This window comes from Pocillopora damicornis, chromosome 3 (genome assembly GCF_964200805.1).
Source record: "Pocillopora damicornis chromosome 3, jaPocDami1.2, whole genome shotgun sequence".
Taxonomy (NCBI): domain Eukaryota; kingdom Metazoa; phylum Cnidaria; class Anthozoa; order Scleractinia; family Pocilloporidae; genus Pocillopora; species Pocillopora damicornis.
Window position 1 is genome coordinate 25,284,408 of NC_142672.1, and position 21,492 is coordinate 25,305,899.

At 39.9% G+C, this 21,492-nt stretch overlaps 3 protein-coding genes and 1 pseudogene across 4 annotated transcripts in view; 1 reads left to right on the forward strand and 3 right to left on the reverse strand.

The window, feature by feature from the left end:
* Window positions 1-16,696, forward strand: part of LOC149049027 (NLR family CARD domain-containing protein 4-like) — a 25,313-nt gene extending 8,617 nt beyond the window's left edge. The window contains exons 2-7 of the mRNA XM_089201481.1: window positions 5,230-5,412; window positions 5,873-5,986; window positions 6,405-6,467; window positions 6,926-7,376; window positions 10,658-13,325; window positions 16,066-16,696. Coding sequence (XP_089057607.1) covers window positions 5,230-5,412; window positions 5,873-5,986; window positions 6,405-6,467; window positions 6,926-7,376; window positions 10,658-13,325; window positions 16,066-16,359 — 3,773 coding nt within the window. The 3' untranslated portion in view covers window positions 16,360-16,696. The remainder of the gene's footprint in view (window positions 1-5,229; window positions 5,413-5,872; window positions 5,987-6,404; window positions 6,468-6,925; window positions 7,377-10,657; window positions 13,326-16,065) is intronic.
* Window positions 1-21,492, reverse strand: part of LOC149049026 (guanylate-binding protein 7-like) — a 53,044-nt pseudogene that overhangs the window by 27,379 nt on the left and 4,173 nt on the right. The gene's annotated exons all lie outside the window — the stretch shown is intronic.
* LOC149049029 (uncharacterized) lies at window positions 7,715-8,817 on the reverse strand. Its single transcript, XM_089201471.1, has one exon. It carries the CDS (start codon window positions 8,448-8,450, stop codon window positions 8,001-8,003), a length of 450 nt encoding a protein of 149 aa, XP_089057597.1. The 5' UTR covers window positions 8,451-8,817; the 3' UTR covers window positions 7,715-8,000.
* On the reverse strand, window positions 18,751-21,368 carry LOC149049030 (uncharacterized). The gene is made up of 4 exons (XM_089201464.1): window positions 21,096-21,368; window positions 20,682-20,804; window positions 20,246-20,293; window positions 18,751-19,354 (listed from the first exon to the last, which is right to left on the reverse strand). Exons 1-4 carry the CDS (start codon window positions 21,201-21,203, stop codon window positions 18,995-18,997), a joined length of 639 nt encoding a protein of 212 aa, XP_089057590.1. The 5' UTR covers window positions 21,204-21,368; the 3' UTR covers window positions 18,751-18,994.

Genomic DNA, 21,492 nt, shown 5'->3' on the forward strand with positions numbered 1-21,492 from the left:
GGTCGTGTCCTTTCATTTCGGCGCGACAAAATTGCACAACATATCGAGAATGGAGTAAGAACGGCTCGAATGGCGCTACATCGAACTATCCCTGCCAACATCAACATAGCTGGTGAACCTATCAAAATATGGTACCCAAATCAGCCAAAAGCTTGCCGGAATTGTGGAGCTACTGACCACATGGCCAAAGACTGCTCTGCAGTCCGTTGTTTTAATTGTGAATGCCCTGGGCATCGAGCTCAAGAATGTAAAGACTCGCCAAGATGTTCCGTTTGTTTAGCGGACAACCATTCCATGCCTCAATGCCCCTTCCTGCTCTTCAGCGCGAATGTCGATAGTGAGCCAACGCCACCTAAAACTGAAAAGGAAAAGAAACAAGAGCGAGCCCAGCGCGCCAAGGAAAGAGAAGAAAGGCAGAAAAAACTACAACAACAGAGAGAACAACAGCGACAACAAGAAGAACAACAGAAATTACTAGAAAAGCAGGAACAGCAAGAACAACAGAAACAACAAGATCAAGAGAAACAACGAGAACAACAACGCGACGAAGGTAGAAGAGAACGACCAAGAGAACGAAGAGACGAGCGAGGGAGGGACGATCGAGAAGAACGAAGAGATGACCGGAGAGACGACAGAAGAGAGAGAGATAGAAGCGATCGAAATTATTATCGCGGCCGCGATGACCGCGATAGATCTTCCCGTCGTGACTACTCTGGCTCCGAAACTGATGATGATGGATGGGAGAGAGCTAAACCTAGGAGAAGGCGGTACAGATATTAATTTTTTATTTATATTCAATGAGTAAGCTTAAAATAATTTCTCTAAATGTGCGAGGACTCGGGTCCTCCAGTAAAAGTCGAAAAATTATTCAAGAATTAAATTATTCAAACTGTGACATAATCCTTTTACAAGAAACACATGTCTCATGCAAAAAACAAGCGGAGGAATTCGAAATACTCTGGCGCGGCAAATGTCTGTGGTCCTTCGGGACTGGCAGGTCTGCCGGTGTTGCCATCCTCTTTTCTCTAAACTTTCCAGGCAAAATTATCCGTTTTTTGACCGATTCCGAAGGAAGAATATTGAGCTTACTCATTGACTACTATAATTCTAAACTAAATTTAGTAAACATTTACTCTCCCAATACTATTTCGGATCGTAAAAGTTTTTTCTCTTGTCTGCACAATTACTTTCTCCCCCAAGGGGACCTAGTGATCGGGGGAGACTTTAATTGTGTGGACAATGTCCTAGATAAATTAAATTGTTCCGCCATCCTATTGTCTGATCAAAAACTTCTCCGATCCCTTTGTGCTGACTTCTCACTTACAGACATTTGGCGCAAAAACAACCCGCGCAAAGTAACTTTCACCTGGTCTAATAAAGACCATACCCAGGCATCTAGAATTGACCGCTTTCTCGTCGCTAAAGGCTTAACCCTAGTAACGAAATGTAATATTCTTCCATGCGTATACGACCTATCCGATCATGACTTTGTAAAAATTGAACTAACGACTAACCCTTCTAATCACGGTCCTGGAATTTGGAAGTTCAACAGCTCTTTACTCTCAGATGTAGAATTTAAAAACATTATGTCAAAATCGATTAACAACTTTAAGCTTAAAATCCCCGAATTCGCCTCCCTTCGCGAATGGTGGGATGCTCTAAAAATTGAAATCCGCAAAACAAGTATTTCATACTGTATCCGTAAACAGAGAACAGCAAATGCCAAAAGAATCCTAATTACTAAGCAATTAACCCATGCTAAAAACGCTTTACATTCTAATCGCTTAAATAACCCAGGTGTAATTAGCGATTTGGAAAGCCAATTGTCCTCTCTGATCTCGAAAGAAGCCGAAGGAGCTAAAGTCCGCTCCCGAGCACAATGGTTCGAAGAAGGTGAGAAACCAACACGCTATTTCTTCCGTCTGGAGAAAAAACGAGCTGACATGAATAGTTTTGAATCTTTTTTTGACGAGAACGGTGTTCTCAGAAATTCTCAAAATGATCTTGAAAGAATTTTAACCAATTTCTACAAGAATTTATTCACCCAAGATCCTCTTGATATGCGAATTCAAACTGAAATAATTGACGGCCTCGAATTTTCACTGACTGATTATGAGCGCAATCTATGTGAAGGCCCTTTTTCTAATAAAGAATTACTTACTGCATTGGAAGGCCTTCAGACCGGCAAGTCACCCGGTTCTGATGGTCTCCCAACAGAATTTTACTCGTGTTTTTGGAACGATTTGAGCGAATCTCTCCTTTCTGTTTTGAACGAGGCCTTTCTTGCTGGCTCCCTCGCGGATAGCCAGTACGAGGGCCTCCTACGACTCATCCACAAAAAAGATGATCGACGCCTCGCAAAAAATTGGCGCCCAATTTCCTTGTTAAACACTGACTACAAGTTAGCATCTAAAATCATCACTGAACGATTGAAAAAAGTCATGAACTCCATCGTGCATTCAGACCAAACGTGCGGCGTGGTCGGCCGCACTATCTTCTCAAATTTGGCCTTACTTCGTGATGCCCTCGACATGATTGACAAAACTAATGAACCGGGTATTCTCATTTCCTTAGATCAAGAAAAAGCTTTTGACCGAGTTGACCACGAATTCATGATGAGAGTATTGCGTAAATTTGGTTTCGGCCCCTCCTTTTGTAGGTGGGTCGAACTATTTTATTCTAAAGCCTTCTCTAGAATCATTGTTAATGGCTCCCTGTCCCCCCCTGTCCACTTAAGAAGAGGGGTGAGACAAGGATGCCCATTATCTCCTCTCCTTTATGTGCTAGTTTCAGAAGTATTATCAACGCAAATCCGTAATTGTAAAGATATTGAAGGTTTCCTGCTCCCCGGAGCAGGGGGCCTTCAATATAAAATATCCCAGTACGCTGACGATGCTACTTGCATCTTAAAATCCGAAGGATCTCTTTCTTCACTTCTCCGAGTCGTATCAAAATTTGAACAAGGATCTGGCGCTAAACTGAACACGTCCAAATCTGAAGCAATGTGGTTAGGAAAATGGCGAACTAGAATTGAATCTCCCTATGGCCTCAAATGGGTCACTAAAATGAGAGTGCTTGGTGTTTACTTCTCAAACGGCCTCGTCAATGTTGACGACGACAATTGGCGGGCCAAATTAGACAAACTAAGTTCGGTTCTAAATCTTTGGAAACAAAGAGACCTGTCTTTTATCGGTAGGACCTTAATTGTAAATACTTTAGGCGCAAGCCGTTTATGGCACGTTGCTAAAGTCATCCCCCCACCCCGTTGGGTGCACGATAGCTTTAAGTCGATCATTTGGCCTTTTATCTGGAGAGGAAAAATGGAAAATGTTAGTCGCGATCGCTGTTGTGCGCCCCCATCATCCGGGGGCCTCAACGTCGTTAATTTTAAAGCTAAGTGCGCTAGCCTGCGCCTTTCTGTTTTTTCCAGTTTAAGAGATGACTTTGGCACATCCAAATGGCATTACCTAGCTCGATATTTTTTAGGACATAAGCTAACTATTCTAGATCCCCGTTTTTCTTTTCCCACCAATTCTGCTCCCTCTTCCTTCCTTCCTTCCAATTACTACCGCCTTTGTCTAGATAATTTCCGTACCTTGCATCAGAAAACTGGTGCCTTACCTGATTTACTCACCGGTAAGAATTTATATCTTTTTTTGCTTGACCCCGTCTGCGTTGCACCCCGGTGCTCCGGTTTTTGGGCGTCTGCTATGGACCGTCCCATCAATCGTTGGGCCTGGGTGTGGCGCAAGTCTCGCCTAAAGCTAATTGAAAACAAGAAGAACGATCTAATTTGGCTATTGATCCATAGAATGATCCGCGTAAGATATCTCCTTAAGTCTTGGGGATACATCAATAATGACAAATGCGCGATCTGCGGAAAAACGGAAACTATTGAACACTGCTTCTTGGGATGTCCCAGAGTTGTGAAAGTCTGGGACCACTTCTCCCCCCTTTTCCGTGCTCTACTCGACTCCCCCTTCTCTATCTCCCCTACATCTATCTACTACCCTTTTTCCCTAGACAAATCTACCACCGCTATATCCTTATCTAACTTTCTCAAGGCAACCATCATATATTGGTGTTGGCTTGCCAGAAATAAAGCTACCTTCGAAGGTTCTCTTTTGAGCTCCAACGCGATTATAGACTTAATTAAGAAAGATGTCCAACTCAGAATTCTTAGTAACGACACTGATACCTTAAGGAATTTTTGGTCTTTTAAAAACGTACTTTGTTCGGTCGACGCTGGTAAGCCCACCTTCTTCCCCTCTCTTGCTCCCCCCTGAACCTTTGTATATAATAAAACTTGTTAAATCTCGCCCATGAGGGGTGCTTACTCCGGGCTACAGGCCCGCGCGCTGTTTGCGCCCCACATGGTCTGAAATATCTCTTTGTAAATAGTAAATAGAAAACTTTTAAATAGAACTTTGTTACCTCTTACAGGTGGGCGCTTACTCCGGGCTGTTATAGCCCGTGCGCTGTTCGTGCCGCCTGTAAGAGAAAATATCATTAGTTAATTGAGACCTGTAATTACCTAAATAACTCATAATTTAATTCGAATACTTTAATCAATTAGAATTGTAAATAGATATCATTGACGAAATAAAACTGCCTGGTCTCCAGGCTTTTATAAAAAAAAAAAAAAAAAAAAAAGTACTGTCTGCAGTTAGATATAGCTCTTTGGCATACAAAGCTTTGCTTTCATGTCCAAATTGAGCACTCTACTAGGATGAGTCATTGCTGCTAGCATTATGCATGCTCACTAGTTTTTCTAGTTTGAGCACTCTGGCATGGCTTAGATGATCCCACATATGTGAGATCACTTGAGGTGGCTATATAGTCTTTCCTCCATCCTAGCATCAGCACTGCACTGATGAGGCCCAGAAGGCCGAAACAGTACTGTCTGCAGTTAGTTATATATATATATATATATATATATATATATATATATATATATATATATATATATATATATAAATCTCTCTAAAAAAAGGTAGCTGCTGATTACAATAGGTTGTTGTTATATAATAGGTGAGAAAAAGCAAAAATTATAATGGGTGTGGATGTATTAATGAGGGACTCTTGCGTGTTTCATTTTAGTCATTTTGAACTGGATCTCTAGTTCCTTACTGATCTTTGATAATTTTGGTAACAATGGGAGAGGTTAAAACTAATAGATGTTGGAGAAAATTCGTTGTTTTATTCATTAAAAGCTTTTTTTTGTCTCAGGAGTTTTCGGTGGGGCACATGATCTGAAAATGGAGTGGGTCATCGTCAAGGGTATTTCAGGGTATGCAGGTGGAACTGAAGCAAAAGAAAAGTGGCAAACATTTGCAAGTGTAACAGCAGCTTCTCTTTTTGTCAGCATTCTGAAGGAATGCAGTATTTTTGGAGATTGGCCACATTACACAGGTAAACAGATCAACTTATATTTAATATTAGTCCTACAGTATATTTGCTTGCAGTCACTAGCTGGTCTTGTATGCTGTTTAAGTTTGTTTTTTATAAATGTGTTGGAACCGAATTACCAAAACTGATTAAAAACATGATTAATGACTTATGATCATGCGTCTATTGAGACTTCAGGGTGTCAGTCTTTTTAACCCAATAATAGCATGGTTCCTCTCCTAAGGACTACAATTAAATGTTGAATTTTTAGGCAAAGGAAGGAAGAATCACGCTCGTCTCAAATTCCTCGCGTAGATTTGCGTTTTTAGGAATCTTGCACCCACCGTTAAAGCAGAGAGCTTTGCAACCACGGTTAGGACACAGTATTCGAATTATGGTGGTTTGAACTACATATAGTCGCATGTCTGTCCCAAACCTCATAGGGCTGTCTAACTGCTGTCTGTTTGATTTTGTGTTCTTGAAGATATTTCAACTGATAGACAACATTTAGCACTGAGTAAAGGAGTTCCGGAAGAGCCATCCTGCTCTAGTGCCCAGTCTTCCCAACAGGTAGAGGTTTCGTCTACCAAAACAGCAGGTATGTATTTGAATGAACAGATGCAGTGAGAAACTGTTTCTTTTATTCTTATTACTGTAAAACTCCCATAGAGTTCTCTCTGTTTATTGGGGGAGCTTCGTAGCGCAGAATCCGAAGGTCTGGGGCTCGATTCTGCATATTGACTCATAACATCTTCCTTTAAACCAAACTAATTAGCGTTGCTGTTTGTGGTTTAGCTTTCTCTCGTCTGTTGATTAGCTATTTTTCTTGAAACTTTACCGCATTCCATAAGAATTTCTTGTGTTCACGGTTTTCTTAGTCTTACAGTAATACATTTTTGCGGCTAGATTTCTTTGACATGCAAATAATTACCTGCGATTATTTAATTAGTAATGAAACTGATCAAATGTCCGCCTCGCTCTCTCCCGTTTTAAATTACTTTTCTTATGTTTGTAAGGTGGAAAAAGGAAGTCATCAAGCGGGTTACTGGACCAGGCCATAAAGCGCTCAAAGCTTGAAGGTATTTGTTACTGAGGACTTCAGTTTATAACTCCTTCAGAATCTGCATTCTGATTCTGACTATCGGACTGGAGGATTTTAAGTGTTACATAATTACAACAAGATTTGAGATTTTCCTTGACGTTTGTCTTAATAATAATTGCACTTGTCACAGAACAAATTAATATATATTTTTAAAGATTTTTGTGCAGCAGAAAAAACGATAGCCTCGATTACCAGCCGCTGTACGTGAAATGAGCCCGCGCTTCTTCCCTTCACGGGAGGGTCGGAGACTGCACTTGAGAATCGGGTGCGAATAGAACCCCTTCTCCCCCACTCCCCGGAAAAAACAAAAACAAATTACAATTACAATTGGAAGGAAATTGTCTCCTCGCTGTTAAAAAGCCTTGGTCGAGTAATGTTGTTTTCGATGTGGCAGATAGAAGAGTCTTTTTCAAGCCATTTTCTTTTTGTCTACAGATTCGTCTGTAACAGAAATTTTGGAATGGTGCCAGAATCAGCTGAGGACGTTTTACACTGACACCATGTGTCAAGTGAAAATAACACCATGGGACCCAGACAACACGGTACACATTAATGACATTTACATACAGTTAACGTTTTTACAAGACCACAGAAAACCTGACGGGACAACCAAAAAAAGACTGGGAGACAGCAGTGAAGTATTTGAAGGTGACGAACATCATCCCATCCGTAGACGAATTCTAGTGTATGGAAGACCTGGAATAGGAAATTCTACTTTCACTCAAAAAGTAGCTGTGGATTGGGCAAATGGCAAAAAGGAGATCCTCAAAAAGTTTTCTCTTTTACTGTTAATCAAATTACGAGACGTTTGTGATATTTCGGACCTCTGTAGCATTTTGAAAACCGCTGAACTGGTTTATGCTGATGACCCGATGGCAGTCGATAACTTGTATGAGGGTCTGAATGGGGGGGTCAAAATGTCGGTTGTCGGTTAAAATTTCATTACTTTGTCGGTTGTCGGTTAAGATTTTTGACCTTTGTCGGTTGTCGGTAAATCTCAGTTAATAATTAAAAATACACGTTAATTATTCACATTTATTATGCAATTTGCCCAGTTTTAAGACTTTAAACTCTAGACGAAGTGTAATACTTGTAATAATTCATTATTTGTTTTCACTTAAACCTCGTTAACGCTGTTTTTTAATTTAGCAACGTGCTCATCTACCCCACTTTTGTTTGCAAATCTAGTATACCGATAAAATTCACCAAAGCTTTTCTTATAGATGTGAATTTGTTTCCTGTCGACTACGGGGCATCGAAGTAAATCAAGAGAGGTAAATTCTACAAAGAATGAAACACCCACTCTAGCCCCTGGGATACCTAATTTTAATTTGTAAGCTACGGAAGTCTTTTTTCCGAGACGTCCACAAAAACTCACTACACTTATTATTCAACGGCTCTCGTGGCTTTTCTGCGAGGTTTCTTTTTTTTCTCTTTTTTTTGCCAAAAATTTGGTTGTCATACGTATCAATCTGCACCGTTAAATGGATTTTTTAACTGTTAGTACCTCTTACATGTCGAGACGCACAAATGCACGAACAGCCCTGCCGGATCGGGTATCACACGCTCTGTTGACAACCTCTGGATGTTCTTCAAAATCTGATTCCTCGTCATCCGAATCTGTCTCATACTCATCGATTTGTACTTCTCTGTGATCCTCAAACACCTCAGTAACATCCCCTTCGTCCACAAATTGTATGCTGACAACGCGTTGTGCATTTGCTGACGATACAGTGTTTTCTTCGGGATATCGAAGCCTCTCTTCAGACTCGTCGGTGTGGTGAACGGCGTAGACAGCTGGCGGCAAGGCCCCAGCCTTATCTTTTGTGGTCTCACTCCTAACCGTCCGTTGGCGTACTGGTCTGTAACTCTCTAGCCACTCTTTGATCTGTTCTTCCATCCCTGGTGTTATGTCCTCACTTGGCAAAGGTGTCATCGTAGCTATAGCAGAAAGGGGCATGGCGGATTGAGGTACCGGATTGTAGGATTTGTCATGCGTGTAGTACTTTGCTGCCCATCTAAATGTGCGCTTCAGAGATTCCTTGCAAATTGTTCCAAAATCCTGGGCATATGTAAGTACCGTAAATGTCTCGTGTTAAAGGTGCGAAACAGCGTGCAAATTTTCCACTACTGTTGTGAGCAACGTTTCGAGCAGCAGATCATCTACAAATTGGGGGTTAATGTCCATCACGTTCTTGTATAGCCTTTCTATGCAAAGACACAGATACTTGCGTCTTCTGTGATACAGTTCCCTGTGGACCATTGGTTGCAGACATCTCGCTCAACTTGTTGTTTTCTGTGTTTTCAGCCATGATTTGGGCTTTAAAAATAGCTTCACGTACGGTTTCTTTTACCAACGCTACAAGAAGACGGCGCGAACATTGGTTGTCTTGGTTTATTTTTAAAAATACATTTTAGCCCGGCAAATAATTTATTTTAGCACGCAAAATGCGCCACAATGCCCATCAAAGTGATAATAATACAGTTTTTAGCCAGAATTTAAAAGAAACTATCTTTACATAGCGAACGCACCAAGTGAGCGTTTTTCGTTGTATAAACAAGGCAGTGTTTATAAACAAGGAATACCGCAGAATTTCCAAAGTAGCGAAATTTATGACTTTTGAAAATCAGGTAAACGAACTACAAGTGCTAATTCAGCGCTACCATCCTGAAACTTTTGAAGGTCTCCTTGTTGCCTTTCGTTTCTCTCGATGTCACCTCCTTCAGTCATGATCCTCTTTGCCAGATTTTCATCTTCTTTTGCTTCTTCTCGTGATTTCCGTTTCCTTCTCACTTTTGACTCGTCACCTTTCTTCTCAGTGTCGTTCATTGACTTCTGCTTGCTTTTATCAGATGTAGCCGACGCCTTCAGCAACACTACTGGCTTTCCGGTCCAGTTTGTGACCTCTTGGATAATGTGTACTAAAATATTAAATACCGTGTGTTTTAAGTTTTCTCTTTGGTAGGCTTTTGAGAAACTTACACAGTTCTTATCAGCAAATGCTCGTCAAGATGTTTGAAACGTGCACATCGAGCGAAATCTCTCGTGCGTAGCTTCCCTCGAGGAGAGAATTGAATATTATTTGAACGTCTGGTTTTCAGAAACGAATAAATTTAAGGGCGTGTATAAATGAACGGGGTCTTTAATATGTTAAGCTACACTGTTGTTCATTCACCAATTAATCAGAAAGAAGCTTATAAACTGATTTACTCGCTACTTCTTTGTAGAGATTTTTCTTCTCAATTTTCGCATTCAAATGGACGGTGAAAAAGAAAAAAAAACATTCCGCTCCACAAAACAACAAACAAAAAACGGTGGAACCAGAGTTTAACCACGTTAATATTTGAGCTTAATATTTAACTACAGAACTAAAGTGATTCATCAAACTCCGCTGCACGCGTTCCACACTTACGTTGAGCTCACTGCTACTTTCATCCGATATTAAATTTGGAAGTTCAAGCTGCCATTGCCCTTCCGTCACAATTGCAAAATTTTCGCATTTGCCCGCAGGCGATTTCGCCAGGCGAAATAACTTAAACGAAAATCCGCCAATTCCATATTGATGTGCCTGCTCCTTTAGTCCTAAAAACTCCGCAAGATGTTTTTTTAGTTCAGATACTCCTCTATGAGCTTCTTTGTCTACTGGGACCCTGCTTCGATGACGTTCGATGGCGACTTCTTCACCTTTTCGAAAAAAACTCACGATGACTTTAGCAATCCCAGTCACGACCCGACCGCATGAACAAACAACGAGCAATAAAAACAACAGCAGGGCGTCTCGTCGGCTCGACTGTGATCTGCTGTTCTTGAAATGAGACAGCAGGGCGTCTTGTCAGCCCGATTACGAGCCGCTGTTCTAGAAATGAGCCCACGCTGCTCACCGAAAAGAAGGATCCCGTGGATTTAAAGTAATTTGAAGACAAGAAATTCTATAATTCGGCTAAATTTGGAATTAATGTGGTTACGTCGGGTGAAGAAGGATTTTCTGAGCTAGAAATCATCAAAATGCTGTTCTTTCTGAATACAAATATCCCTATCACGTCTGACCATGTCGGTTGTCGGTTAGAATTTATTTGTCGCTAGTCGGTAATTTTTTCCCCGTTTCGTCGGTAGTCAGTAATTTTTTACGCCCTTTGTCGCTAGTCGGTTAACCCCATTCACACCCTCTTGTATGAATATGTCCGTCAGAACCAGGAGAAAGTGCTGCTCATTTTGGATGGATATGATGAGTACAGCGGTGGAAAATCATTCCCAATTCACCAGATTTGGAGAGGCAGTCAACTGAGAGACTGTTGTGTAATGATCACAACGCGGCCAGTGAAAGAAGATGAGCTTAGAGTGCCAAGTCACGCTCAGTTTGAACTTAACGGGTTCGATAGCTTGGAACAGAAGAAACAGTTTGCAAGTAAGATTCTTCCTGATGAGGAGGACGTTAAAGGGCTACTTGAATACCTGGAGAAGCATGACCTCGAGGAGATGGCAGAGATTCCTCTATTATTGCTGATGTTGTGTCTTCTGTGGAAAGAGAAAAAGCATCAATTACCAACATCTCGTGCGGAAGTTTACGTAGAATTTATTCAAACTCTCTTGGATCATATGGCTACTAAAGATTCTGACAACGTCGCAACAGATGAAAGCATAGAGAAATATCAAGAGGAACTTTCCAAGATAGGAGAACTTGCTTTTGATGCTCTTTTGGAGGACCGCCTTCATTTTAACTTCAGCAAATTTCCGCATGGTGATCTCTTCGAGAAGCTTATTCATGTCGGGTTTTTCCAAGTTTCCAAACGTTCCGCCTTGAATCGTGAGAAGATCGTGTATTTTCTTCACAAGTCCGTTCAGGAGTTTCTCGCCGCCTGGTTCATCGTTCAAAAACTGAAGGTTAAGAAGAATGAACCTGTCACCTTCTTGTCGGGAATGGATACGTTTGAAAAATCAAGGAAGATGGCTGAAGTTCTAAAATTTGTTTGTGAGTTGTCATCAGATGCTGTCGGCATTGTTTTTGATCATCTATATTATATCGCAGAGAAAGAAGGTCTCACAAATTACAATTTCACTAGGACGCCTGCAGACAAAGATTTGTCTGTTGAACAACGCGCCTTTATTAAACTCTGTGTCGATTGTTTGTTCTGTTGTCCGGCCTCAAACAGACCAGCTGTGTATTCTGCATTTCTCTCACGTGTTAACCATGTTGTAATACTTGATGAGAAACACTCGTCTATTGCTGCCAAAACGCACTTCTTCAATAACACCGACAGCTTTCCAAACTATTTATTTTACTCAGGTTGGAAACCCAATTATGATGATCTTCTGTCCATATGGTTTGACTTGAACGCGGTCGTTTTAACGTGCTCTGGAGAAATTGAAGATGTAAAAAAATACGCCGATTTACGCGATGCGGACTTTTTCCTCAAAAAAAGCGAAAAGAGAAACTTTATCTATCTTCATCGCATAACAGATAAAGTGCTTCACTCTAAACTGCTTTCTGAATTGATCTCAGCGCCGGTTTGTCCTTCTCAGCCACCTGTGGATAATCTGGGAAAGAATGAAGACAACGACATTGCGCTTTCTTTGACTGAGAACAGATCTGACCAGACACAACAACATTGTGTGTCACTGGTGAGAGAGGTTCAATTATTCGTGAAAACAGTTGAGGATTTTGTTCTGTTGAAGAACTTGTTGCCTTTATTAACAGCTCCTCGAAATATTGACATATGGGGGATCAAGACATATGACTTGGAAGGTATTTCGATTGAGAGCGCGATTTACGGAATTAATTTTACTGACAATCTCCACACATTAAAACTTTCCGATTTGGACCTAACAGGAAAGTGTGCTGCTTTTATTGCTGAGTCACTGCACCACTCTCCAAACTTGCATAAGCTCCGCTTGTCAACGAACCCCTTACACAGCGGTGTGAGTCATTTGGCTGAGAATCTTCATCACGTGCCACAGTTGACTGAGTTAGAATTAGTTGAAGTACAAATGGGAGAAAAGGAATGTGTTGCACTGGCTGCCTCATTACAGTACTTAAAGAAGTTAGAAGAACTGGATATGTCAGGCAATGCACTGGGTCACGGGATTATTGAACTGGCCAAGAACCTGAACAGTGTACCCAATCTGACTTGCCTGAAACTATCGGATACAAATATAGGTGAAGATGAAGCATCAGCACTGGCTTGTGCACTAAAGGATGTACCAGAGCTGAGAATTCTTAGTCTAGGGTCCAATCCACTTGGCAGAGGAGTCATGGACCTGGTCCAGCATCTCTGCAGTGTTCCTAAGCCGAAGAAGGACCTATCCCCGTGCCTGGATGGTGTTCAAATGACAAAGCTGACTGACTTAGAGTTACACAGCGGTGTGAGTCATTTGGCTGAGAATCTTCATCACGTGCCACAGTTGATTGAGTTAGAGTTAGTTGAAGTACAAATGGGAGAAAAGGAATGTGTTGCACTGGCTGCCTCATTACAGTACTTAAAGAAGTTAGAAAAACTGGATATGTCAGGCAATGCACTGGGTCACGGGATTATTGAACTGGCCAAGAACCTGAACAGTGTACCTACTCTGACCTCACTGGACCTGGAGAACACAAATATGGGTGAAGATGAAGCATCAGCACTGGCTTGTGCACTGAAGGATGCACCAGAGCTGAGATTTCTTAAATTAGGGTCCAATCCACTTGGCAGAGGAGTCAGGGACTCGGTCCAGCACCTCAGCAGCGTTCCTGAACTGAAGATCCTGTATCTGGGTGGTGTTCCGATGACAAAGACAGAGGTTAAAATGCTGTTTTCAGCCTTAAATGGAAGAGAAATTATATTGTTTAACGATTACCATGTAAGTGTCTCGTTCTTGTTTCACTTAGTCGTATCTAATTTTTATTTTGGTTCTCTTCAGATTACACTTGTTATTGTTTCCAGCAAGTTGCCTTGCAGACAATTTATTGGAGTAGTCTGCATGGGAAAGAATGTAGACATCAGGAACAGTCACTGTTTTCGACATTTACTATTTCTATGTTGTGACAACAGGAGCCATTGTTGGGGATGGCGGGGACCGTTAACAGCCCATGTTAAGTACTTTAATGGTTCATGTATTGCTTCTTTGACTATGGTTTCCAGAAAAATATGTTTAAGATTAAATTAAGACAGAAACAAATTTAGCTTTGAAAACTTTGATATTATTTATTTACAGACAGTAGTTTCCAGTGTAGTGGATGCTTGATTACTGAAACTTCATTGAAAACTTTGGGAGTTCGATTCCTTCGAGTTCATTCGATTGGCCCTTCGGTTTTGGCGAAATCTTGTAGAGAAATCTTTTGTAGCTATGCCTTACATAAGAGAGAGAAAAAAAGATGAATTGTGAGAATTTTTCTCGGACCAAACTTCTTTGCACAATGTTAATTTTTGAAATTTTTTGGCTTGTGTTGTTATTATGGGATGCTTTTATTTGGGTTTGATTATGTGACGTGAAATTACTGTTAAACTATACATGCTTTGGATTCGATGACGTTGTTCCCTACAATCTGTACCAGCATCTATTCGCTTTTATTAACAGGAAGCGTTAACCCAACAAAATAGAAAGAACCAAACAAAGAGGTTTTTTCTTGTGTTAAATCCCAATGCGTGTTTTGAAAAGCGAAAGTCATGTTGATTCTATTGTCATAAATTTACGTTTTAAAGGCTTGTGCTGATAATAGGAAATAATTAAACAAAAGATGTCGGTGAAATGATTAACATCCAAAAAGAAACTGACACGGCGCTATAATTTACTTGCACTTAAATGGTTTCATTATTCTTATTTATCAGTTGAATTCTTGGGACTGTGTACTCGTTTTGCATGAAAAAAAAGGAAGAAAGATGAAAAAGGAGAGAAAAAAAATTAAGAAAAAGTGTTTTAAGAGGGTCATCTCTGACAAGCGCTTCGGTTCGTTGTTTCCATTCTGTATCCAAAATAAGAGCAAAATTATCACGTCCTGAACAAAATAAAGCGCCTGCAAAGACTAATTAAACTAGAGGAGGGAAGAAGCCTTTTGAAGGCGTAGTTTCCATTGACATCTTATTCAGCTGAAAGATCTAGAAAAGACGTTAAGTTATGCAACCAGTAAAATTAGCGCTTAAAGAATGAAGCTCTGCTTTGCGTCAGGCGTAAGCGCCCTTCTAGCAAACAAACGAAAAAGCGAAACAAATCATTTTAAAAGCTTAAACTTCATAGGCGCGACCCGTGACACGCGGCCACCAGTCAAACTCGGCACTGCGCTATAATTTACTCGCTCTTAAATGGTTTCCTTATTCTTATGTAGCAGTTGGATTTTTTTTCTTCTTTAGCTACAGTGCTCATATTTTGTAACTCTGTCAGATGATTGCATGGCCCATGGGTCTCCCGAAATTGTTGATAATGAAGTTGCTCAACTAACTATCGTATGCGTTTGTCTCTGCTTGGTCTCGTGTCGGTGTAAAATCCTAAAAAATTATATATTTTTGAACTTCAATTTGGCACACACCGTGGAGCTGATTCTGTGTACTCTTAACGCAGCTTCCCATGTTTCTGTGACGTCGCTGAACATAAACAATTCTTATCCTCATCGCCATCACTGAAATAAAAGATCTAGCTTCGTTACTGATTGCTGTCTTGTCTTTCCTGTGGAATGTGGGCGTTCCTTTTTGCTTCCAGGAATACGGAAGTGGTACATCTTCCTACCAATCTCAAAACTAAGCAACCAGAAACTACTGTAGCATGAAATAATACGAGGATAGATTTGGAGGCGTTAGTTCAGCGAAGCACAAGTGATAACATTTAAGTTGTTTTGATTTTTTTTTATCATCAGTTTTTTCTAAGTGTCTCGTATATGATTGAAACATTATTGTCAGAAAAGTATGGTTACATTGAGAGGAGAGTTCTTTGCTTTAAGGAAAGTCAAGAAAACATTAAAGCGAGAACACTGGATCATCAAAAAGAAAGATTTAGAGTTGTGTGACTTTCAATTGTGTATCAATTATGTTGGTGGAGAAGTGAACTGGAATAAAATCCGTTGCATGAAGTCTTGCAAGGTTGGAAAATTATTGAATAATTGATTTCCCTCGGGCAGAGAATAATTTAGGTAATTTTTTGTATGCGGAAGATAATTTCGAAGATATTGGACAGTTTTCGTCCTTTTAAAGAAAATTAATATTTATTGTAATTTATGTGTTCGTAAACCTTCACCTCATTTTACTCGTCAGGGACCATTGTTGTTTGTTAATTGAAACTGAGATGTTTTTCCATGTTGTAAAAGAAAGTCTTATAGTCACTTGTAGCTATTTGAATTCAAAATAGAATGTCCTCTTTCACTGCTCGCTATATGGACAAATATCTTTGAATGCGATGAATATTTATCTTGCGTGTTAAAATGTAAGTTGATTGCTACACAGAAATAATGAAACAGGTGTATTTTGCCATAGCGAAGGGATCGTAACATTGCGATATACGTGGGGAGAATCAAGATCCTTTAGACATTTATTTGGTGTGAAAATGCCAGTTGAGAGTTTCACATAAGTGGTGCTGTGGTTGATGTTGTGTCCTTTTTTTTTTCCTGTGATAGACACGTGAAAAGGAAGGTGGAAGGTGGATCAATCGACCTCTTACAAAAGCTGAGCTGAAAAAGAAAAGCATAAGGTTCAGAAAAGAGCCAGATAATGATGATGACGATGACGATGACGATGATGACGAAAGTGAGGATGATGATGACGATGACCATGAAGATGACGATGATGATGATGGTGGTGATGACGAAGATGAAGATAGGAAGCATCTCGATGATGATGATGATGATGATGAGGATGATGAAGATAGTGATGATGGTAGTGACGATCTCGATGGTGATGAAAATGAGTAAGCGCTCAGAAAAAAGGTTTCTGTGGCAACTGATTTAGCGAGCAGTAAGAAGATTGATCTTTCAGAACATAATCCATCAAATATTTTTGCTTGCGCGCGAGATTGGTCTAAATGCGTCACGTGACCGAATATCCATCAGCTAAAACAGGAGAATATCCGTGAATATACTCCAAGTGATATTCCCCGATTTTCAAACGTTACGTCCACTACGATAGAAGTCTTCGTTTCAAATTTAATTCAAGATTAGAGAGCGTTTTGTGGTTGTTACAGAAGAAGGACATGTTTTGTGTTCATACAGTTGTACCAGCGAACACTGAAAAGTGAACATCTTACGTAATGAACGGTGAACTGTTCGTAAACACTTTCCCCGCGCGTTGCAAAAATAATTGAAGAGAGATAAACACAATAGCCTCAATTTGGCGCAAAAATATTCTCGTATATTTGTCCTTAGACATTATCGGTTGCTCTAAGCTCTCACTTTTCCTCGAGCTTCACTCTCGGAAACTGTTCGCACCTCCGAACAGATAATGTCCGAACAGCAACAAAATTTCGCAAATTGCTAGACGTGTTTCCCGTCTCTTAAGGCACTATATCTTTATATCAGCATAACGTAAAGGAGTAGCGTCCAGTTCGAATTGGAAACTTAGATAATTTTCCGACGGTATTTCCCTTCTCAGATCACGCAAATTTTAGTGATTTCACGTTGTCGTTTTATAGTGGACGGCTGAGAGATGAACAGAGTTTTAAAATGCACTCGCTGAGCTATTGTTCTGCTCATTATTTAGATCTTTTGTTTTGCCACATCTTCGTTGCTGTTGTCGTGGTTTGTTGAAGTTCCAAAATTTCTATTCCCGCGTGAAACGTCATATATTGTAACCGGAAATGCAATTTCTTCTCAGCAATGAAATACCGAGTTGTTACTCAGTTTTTTGCGGATTAGAACGCTAAACGAATTTCTTAGGATATCAGAGTGAAATAGTTTAGCATAGATCCCAAAAGTGACTTTTTGACGCGAAGAAAGAAAGGCCCCTCTATTTGTTTGTGCCAGTCTCTCCTTTTATAGAGACGGCCAAAAAAGGGGTGAGCTGAGACATTGGAGGTCTCGGGAAGAGTGAGAGGAGCTTCCTTTCCTTCCCAAACCCCAATTTTCACTCTTCGAATAACTCGATCTTTTCCAGCAACTGAGACCTTGGGAGAAGACAAGCTCAATTTTTTAAAGTTAATGAATTAAAATTACTCAACTCAATAAATTCAAACTTATTAATTCAATTAATTCTATTGATTCTAATTCGCTGACAAGCTCATTTGTCCTTACAAAAAAAGCCGACTTTGAGAATAGGAACAGATGAATGATTCCTTGAGCTTGGATCAGTTGACAGGCAGCGTTGTACTTTCAAGTAGGCTTATTTTTCGATGCTTTACATTGATAATGCTTGAAATTGGAGATGTATGGAAAATCTCAAATGCTTGTTTGTCTCACTTGTCATTGTAAATAGCAATGTGGTTGGTTTATTTTTACCCAACGTTGTCACTTTTTTAGCCTCACTTTTATTGATTTATTAAAAGGATTTTTGTGAAATATCTTTGTCTCTGTGTAATTAAAGTGCAGATAGCAAAGTGCTTGAATAAGACCCTGTATACGACTTTGTCTTTGTTGCCTGGACTCCTTCTTCTATCCCTTCTATCTTTGAAGCACAGTGATTTAAATAGATCTTTTACGGATGAACGCACCACGCACAGAATGATATTTTTGCGCAGAGTTTGTATTTAAGAGACTAGTATGTAGTCTTTAGTTCGATATAGGCAGCCCCTGGATGAGAGAAAAAACAGGTAAATTTTCATGGTTTTGATTTGCTTTTTTTTTCTTTCTTGGTAATTTATGGCAGAATCTGTCGGCCTGACTTGTGTAACAATAACGCCTTTCGTGTCCCACCGACCGACGGTTTTTAATATTGTTTTTGATTTTTTGTTTGCATGTTTTGTTTGTTTGTTTTTTTCCTATAACCACTTGTTTATTCCCACAAGCCGCCCGTCGTTCCTTAAGTTGTTCTACGCTGTTTCACTCGATCAGCAGGCATTAAAAGCTAGGCATCTAAGCATCCTCTCCTTTTTGCAGCTGTGATGTAATTCTATCAAGTGGTAAACCGGACGAGAAAAACTCAAAAGGCGGAAAAAGGCCGAAATCGTTCACAAGCAGTCTCCTTTTTTGTCGTATGCCCCCTTCCTCCCCCACTCCTCTTCCGCTAGAGCACACTAAAACAAGCTTGATATCCCAACCTTTATCAAATTTCTCGTACACAGAGCCTACGATGGTTTGTTAGGTTTCGGGCTTAACTCCTCGAAAAGGAATTTTCTTTGCGCTAACTATTATATAATCAGAAGACCCGGTTGGTTTCTTTTTTCAAATTATTATATTTTAGATCACATTCAAGTTGTTTTGCAGCCTAATTGGTATGACGGACAACACACAATTTTCACTTTCTATATAAAATCAACATCATAGCCATTGGCAGAAAACGTGTTACGTAACTTTAAGGTGGTTCACTCGTTGCAAATTATAATTAACTGGAAGCTGATACAATGCAACTACTTAACAATTTAACTAGTGTTCATGTTAAGGGATAACTTTAGAGGCTTTACATAACGCTACACTTTGATAAGGTGCTAGCGACCCCGCCTAAGACTGGTATCATTTGCAGCGCTCTATCAAAGAATCCCAGCTTTTTAACTTGCCGTTGTCGGCTCTGATTGAGTAGCAGCTGTTGTCTCAAGCTCTCCACTGTCTTTTCCATGCCTTCATTTGATTTTTGCATTTGTGCAAGTCGTTGGCTGAGTACTTGGTTTTCTTGCATGAAATTTCGTCTGTGTTTTTCAACCTCCATCATTCTCGCCTTTACCATGTTCTCCATTTGTTGCCGTTGGACCGCTGCTTCAGCTTCCATCTGTTCACGGAGTCTCTTTTTTTCTTGCTCCTGTTTTGCCTGCAGCATTTCCATCTAATTACCAGACAGGAAAAAGTTCAGGTCAGACAGCTATAGGAGAGTCATGATGAAAAATATTATGGCATCTACTCTTGTTCACCTCTGGGCTAAAATCATCAAATTTCTCCGTCACTCAGAATGAATTTCTGATAAAATTACTGAAAAATCTTTCACAGAAAACACTTAATGGGATAAATTCTTGCTAGCGTTATTCATTCTAAAGATATATTTTGAGACATTTGAAGGTAAAGTTATTATGAGGTAATATTCTTATAACAAAAAAATTAAGGAATAATCAATCTAATTTGACACATCACAAAATTACATTGGAATGGAACCAAGAGAAAATAAGCAGGCAGAGAGGGCGGCCCCTGCACCAGGACTCGTTTAGACAAGATGTAAGCCTTTTATTTCACCTGCCTTGGTACCAAATCGGATGTTACTCAAAAAACCTAGTTCCCAGGAATGAGTGTACTCACGCTTAATTAAAAGGCTTACTTTTCTACGTCTTTAATTGGATTTCACTATATTTGATAGCCATAAAATTCGTGTGTCTGTGCTTTCTGGAATCAAAGACGTGTATGTTTAGCGCTTCCGTCTGAGAAGGCAAAACTCACAAAAAGCAGTCAATGGTCCTCTTTGTTCCTTTATTCTCTTTTTGTGATCTGCACAAATGGAAATCGTCAAATGATAGATTTGACGATTTTTGAAGCGTGGAATGATTTCTTTAGTGATTGTGAAAATGTCGGATCAATATCAGAATCTGTCTGATCAACTACACACCTACCCCTCCCCTGACCCAACATTAACCCTAACTTGTTATTTTTTTATTGTTGTTGAGTTGGGGGGGAGGGGGGGGTAGGTTTAGAATTTCTCAGATACTGACATTGACTTAAAATGTCTTACTTCCTTATGGCGCTGACGATTTTCTTGCTGTAAACGTTCGTGTTCCTCCTTAAATGAGAACGAAAAGTCAAATCAGTATAGGCTTTGTCTAGCAGATGATGAAATTCTATATCCTCGCCATTAAAACTAAATTAATATAGCAATGTTTTTGACAAAGAACAGAGAAAGAAAGCATGAACTTCAATCGGCTTTTGCTCTCTCATTAATCAGTTGATTAAGTTTGTTGAAGATAGGATGTTATTTTCCGTTCCTTTTCTTTAGCCGCAGAACGTAAACAAAAAAATTCCTATTTCATTTTCCATTCCTAATTCTTCCCAATTCCCTTTTCCTCATTCTTCATTTCCTATTCTCCATTCCCGGCATTTATAATTCTCAATTTTTTTCCCGTTAAAAAGTAATATGATAAATGAGTCGATTAAAATTGCATCATGAGTACCTCAAGTTTTATCTTCTCTTGCTCTTGATAGGCTTTGGCGGCAATTTCTCGACTCAAGTTCTCGTCAAAGTCCTTTAATTGTTTCAGCACGCCCAAGTATTGTTGCATTTCTGTCATAAGTTCCTGTGATAAAAGTAGAACTTTCGCTTACATCGTTGCTTTGTCTGTTGGTTTTCTTTGTGGTAACTACCAAGAGATTATTAAGTTATATTCTCTTGTAACAACATAATAGTTACTAAGACCAAGAATCGCAATGTACTTGTATTAAAGGAACTGAATTTGGTTTGAATTTTTTTCGCTGTCCGTGAAACTATTAACGTCAATGAAAACAAAAAGGAAGACAGATTAGAAACCTCATTAATTTGTCTCATTTCTGGTCTGAATTTTTAATTCCAAGTAAAAAACCCTATTTACCGGATGAAACTCGAAGAACACAGCAGCACAAACTTGTTTAGCTCCGGTGGCACGAGCTTTGTAGTCCTGCTCAATCTTTTTGTAACCTGCTACAATGTCATCGAACATGACTTTGGCGCCTTCCTTTCCTTGAAGCTGGTCGAGGATTGGGTCCAAGTGTTGTTTTTTGAGTTGCCTCAGGAGAGTGTCACAAGCCTCTCGTGTAAACTGAACATTCTCAGTCTGCCACGTGACATACCCTCGGTCAGCAAACGACTGGGAAATAAAAAAAAAACTAAAGAAGTAGACGTTTTATATTCACAGTGAATACCGGTGTTCATTTTTCCGTGCTGTTGTCAGTTCCCAAACAGTAAGTGGGCATTTATTGGCTGTTTCTGTTATTAACTTGTGCTTTAAA